General features: G+C 47.6%; 1 protein-coding gene across 1 annotated transcript in view; it reads left to right on the top strand.

Annotated features, from left to right (window-relative positions):
* Positions 1 to 1,112: 1,112 nt before the first annotated feature.
* T265_00229 (hypothetical protein) overlaps positions 1,113 to 4,734 on the top strand; it is a gene marked incomplete at both ends in the record, with an annotated part of 12,334 nt that continues 8,712 nt past the window's right edge. The window contains 4 exons of the mRNA XM_009163937.1: positions 1,113 to 1,685; positions 1,720 to 1,938; positions 3,723 to 4,124; positions 4,509 to 4,719. Of these exons, the coding sequence (XP_009162201.1) occupies positions 1,113 to 1,685; positions 1,720 to 1,938; positions 3,723 to 4,124; positions 4,509 to 4,719 (1,405 nt within the window). The remainder of the gene's footprint in view (positions 1,686 to 1,719; positions 1,939 to 3,722; positions 4,125 to 4,508; positions 4,720 to 4,734) is intronic.

Raw genomic sequence — 4,734 nt, 5'->3', positions numbered from 1 at the left:
TCCCGCAACTTCCATATATCGGATTTTGTCCTATTTATAGAAGTTAATCGTACATACTGAAATGCCTGTATTTGCACTTTGCATTGAAAATTTGATGGCGCTCATAACATCTAACGGACTACTGAAGCAACACTTCTTATTACATCGCAATCCATGGTAATTAACCCTATGGTTTTCTGTATCGGGTGCGATGTGTCATGGTTTTGGGTGTAAGTGCCTTTTAGCGGCTGTCTTACACTCAACCGAGATCCACAAGGCTCAGTCGTGTTTTGCTTTCCCAAGAACACAAGAACGTAGATACTCCCATATACTCTGATGGGGGTCACACAACTGGACGATCACATCCGTGGCCGCTGCCTATCTCCGGATTCTCGTAAAGCCTATACTCCTTGGTGGCTGACTGTCCTGTTCCAAGCTGCTACTAGTTATAAGTCTCATTGCCCATACACCTGCGTGGATGTGTCTGATCTAAACTTCACCAAAATGTTCACACCATTTTTCAGTGGGTGGCGCACTGGCTGCCGCTGTCGGAATATATCTGGGATATATATATCCGGAATATATTCTGGGATAGACCGCGCAAGACTGTAATCCATAAAGTGGATCCTAAAAACTTCTAAAAATAATAAACGAACTCTGACGAATTCTTTCCGCCGACGCTTAGTCCTTCAATCTGCGCCAGTCTCCCTTCACTTCCCATATCTACGTCCATCTGTGAGTTGCCTTTTCATATGGCTCGGGCATTAAAAATTCTCTTAGTATGGTGCCGCTCTGCTAAAGTAACTATTGACCCAATTAACCCTAAAGAAATTCCCGGTCGCTCCCGTGTGAATGCGTCGGGATTTTATGCGACAAATTCAAATCTTGCGCGCGAGAAGTCTTCATTACCCAAGCATAACTGAAAAAGTGCTTGTGTGGGCGTCGCCGGGTCCTCAGGAGTTCCCGCCACATGAACGTTAGTGATTTTGCTTTCAGCCATCAACATCCTCTGTTCCAACTAGACTGATCCTGCTGCATGTACGTTTGTTAAAATCACCCGATTCGCGTAGTCGCAGCGCGACAGTCGTATCCCGACAGGTGTGAGCGTCGGCGGTCTCGGTCCTCGACGGAAAATGGTTCGCAAATCTAGATCGGAATGGAAGGCCGATTATTTCAAGAAGCTATCGAAACACTTGGGAGATTGTGACAAATGCTTTGTTGTGAATGTTGATAATGTGCGATCTAAGCAAATGCAGCAAATCCGTGTGGCTCTGCGTGGATCCGCTGAAATAGTGATGGGTAAAAATACCTTGATGAAGAAGGTTATTCATGCGCAAATGGCACGCAATCCACATCTCGAAAAGATTCTACCTCATGTCCGCGAAAATGTGGGTTTTATCTTCACAAAAGCCGATTTACTGGAGATACGGGAGAAGTTAGAGGCTAATCGCGTCGAGGCTCCGGCTAAGGCAGGAACCATTGCTCCTTGTGATGTCATCGTCCCTGCTCAAAACACCGGTCTAGGGCCGGAGAAAACCTCGTTTTTCCAGGCTCTCAACATTCCCACGAAAATTGCTAGGGGATCAATTGAGATTTTGAATGACATCCCCATTATTACGAAGAACACCAAGGTCGGAATGAGTGAAGCTACCCTACTGAACATGTTGAAGATATACCCTTTCACGTACGGTCTTGTCATTACACAGGTTGGTGTCCTTTTTTCTTGTTCACCCTATCCAGGTTTACGACCACGGATCGGTCTACGATCCAGCGGTTCTAGACATAACACCCACCATGGTTATGGAGAAGTTCATGGTTGGGGTGCAGAACATTGTCGCTCTGGGGCTAGCGACGGGCCACACAACATTTGCAACTGTACCACAAGTCTTGGTGAATGGGTTCATGGATATGCTGGCAATATCCGTCATGGTCGACTACACGTTCAAAGAGTCGGAACAGGTAAGATAAGCTGTTTTCCTTTGTTGTCATTCCACATATCTAGCTAGTGCACTAGTGCATCTCAGCCTGGGGTCCAGCAGGCAGTTAGAGCCAAACTAGTTGATCTTGTTAGCCGCCAGCTTCACTCATTATTCTGCGGTGGTTATCATGTGGCTACCTGTTGGAAACGAAACACCTTTGCTAATCAATAACCCAAATTTGCTCCCTGGTAGCGTCATTCTAGTGTCACCAATACCCTTTGTCGATTCCTTAGTGAGATGTTGTTTTGGAGGCTCTCTAACCATTGCCTTGTAATAAACTCGTGCTTCCTTCGGTTGGCGCGGCAGCTAGCCACCAGAAGAGTGTTACAGCTGAACGATTATCTTTATTAAATCTTTCACACCAGAAGAGTGTTACAGCTGAACGATTATCTTTATTGAAATCTTTCATTCATATGGAAGCTTGTAACAAAGGCGTCGTTGGCAACCAAAACACCTTGCAGCGCCTCCAATAAGTCGATGGGTAGTCGGAACCCATTTTGGAAGGCCCATTGCTCCGTTAGTACTCAGGTTTTTCGTAATCGGCTTCATACCACAATTTTGACACCTGTTTGCTTCCTTTTTTGTGAGTTAGGTGGTTACCAGCGGTGCGCTGCCAAGTTGGGTTCAGAGATGTCTCAGGGACACGTCCAGACACCAGGGTCAGCTGCAAGATCCGCACAAACAGGTCTGGCGTCCGGTGAAGCACTCTATAAGCCGCGGGGAAACTAAGTCACTCTGTCAATTTTGACTGAGCTTAGTTCTTTCAGTTGTCCTTCGAAACGACGATCTCATCCATGAATGAAAATTATTAGGTCTTTCAGCACTAGCACCCTTTCGGAACCTGACTGCAATGCCAACGGAAGGAGGCACGAAGGCTGGGCTTCTGCCAGGTTGCCCAAGTCAAGACAGAAGCAGTCAATGTGCTGAAGTTGGTTTCCAACCTTGACCACTGAGCTGTCTCGAGCTAACCGTGACATGGTTCGTAGGCCAAAGTTTGTTAATTGATTTCAGCACTGTTCGTACAGCCGGACACATTTAGACGGAAAAAAACAAACGCCGAAGACAGCAGTTTTAAAGAAATCCTAGCTGTCTGAGGTCCTTTGCTTGCGCAGACATGCTTTGTGAGGATATACCAGGACGCAGCGGTTGAGTGAGTTGAAGGTTCGGGTATCTGTGCGTTGGCTGGTATAGTTTTCTACAAGACCATGTACAGCGGTATGCAGTCTTGCTGGGCAATGTTGATACTCCGTCGAACCTCTTAACCCTGTTTGCTGGGTGAAATGGTTGAAACGATGTATTTAAATTCGGACACGTGCTCGGTTATTTCGCCTCTTATATTAGGGAGCTAGACAGGTACGTCCGTGATTACCTTCGGGGTGTTGATTTTCACTCCTACGACTGTTGCATAGTGAGTCAGATAATCGCAGGTTCTTCCATTTCACTATCCAAGTGAACGATGTCATTGGTGCTATTGGTCACCTGCCCTGATCTGGGGACTTGAAGTTAGTGTTCCTGTGTTGCCGTTTGAGTGATCATTCGATATTGGAACTAGGAAGCACCCGCCCTGGTGGACAGATGCATCGTAGGCGAATGTTCAACTTGGTTTTACTTTCGAACGCGAGCTTTCCTTGGTGTGCAGTAGGCCACAGGGAGGATCGTCTTCGCGTGAATGCCACCAACCAAGCAGATATTCCGCACAGATGGATCGATTCAAACAGCTTGAAAGTTGATGAGGATTGATATTGTATTATTTTGATACTACAGATCCCTGCGACCGGTCCCCGGAAACCACCTGTGAGTGAAACCATCAAACATCAGAATGGAATGACCATCTCGAACAAAGAAGAATGCCTCCACTGGTGGGCCGAATACTTCGAACTGTCGTGGCCACCAGCCGAGACTCATCTAGGGCCCACAGGTGAAGTAGAACCCTGGACAGTGAACGTGGAACCACCTACGGCCTCGGAAATTTACGGCTGCATATGTCCTCTCAAGCGCCACCGAGCTCCCGGTCCGGATGACCTTCCACCCGCACTGTTCAAAGACGGGGGTGAAGTCCTCAGTCAGCGCTTGTCCGATCTGTTTGCTTGCATTTGGGAAAAGGAGTCTGTCCCAGACAACTGGGGAGAATCGGGGATAGTGCTCATTTTCAAAAAGGGGCGCGTAGTGAGTGTGGTAACCACAGGGGGATCAGCTTGACCACGGTTGTAACGAGACTGTTGGCGTCAATTGTGCTTCGTCGCCTTACGGTGGCCCGTGAGATGCTGACCCGAGAGCAGCAAGCGGGATTCCGGCCTGGTAGGGGTTGTGTTGACCAAATCTTCACACTGCGTCAGGTGCTAGAACAACACCATACGTATAAGCGACCCACGATTCTAGTATTCCTGGACTTCCGAGGCGCATTCGACTCGGTTGATCGGTCTGTTCTTATCGAGACGCTTGCCCACCAAGGAATGCCCCAGAAGTTTGTAAACATAATACGTTCTTTGTATTCTCAGACTTCCGGACGTGTGAGAGTGTACGGAGAGCACACAAAGCGGTGTCGGTCAGGGATGCTCACTCTCTCCATTCCTTTTTGACGTTGTGATCGATGAAATAATGAGACGAACGCTGGAGGGTCTCCAAAACCCTGGTGTTCAAATAGCCTGTGAAGAAAACCTTGTCGATCTGGAATATGCAGACGACATCGTTCTCATGTTCGAAGAGGAGGAGAAGGCGCAAGTATTCTTGGATGAACTGACCAAAGTCATCCCGTCCTTTGGTATGCATTTTGCAC

This window comes from Opisthorchis viverrini (assembly GCF_000715545.1).
Source record: "Opisthorchis viverrini unplaced genomic scaffold opera_v5_2, whole genome shotgun sequence".
NCBI classification, from domain to species: Eukaryota; Metazoa; Platyhelminthes; class Trematoda; order Opisthorchiida; family Opisthorchiidae; genus Opisthorchis; species Opisthorchis viverrini.
The sequence above is the reverse complement of the archived record's forward strand: the minus strand, read 5'-3'. Positions and strand labels throughout refer to the sequence as shown.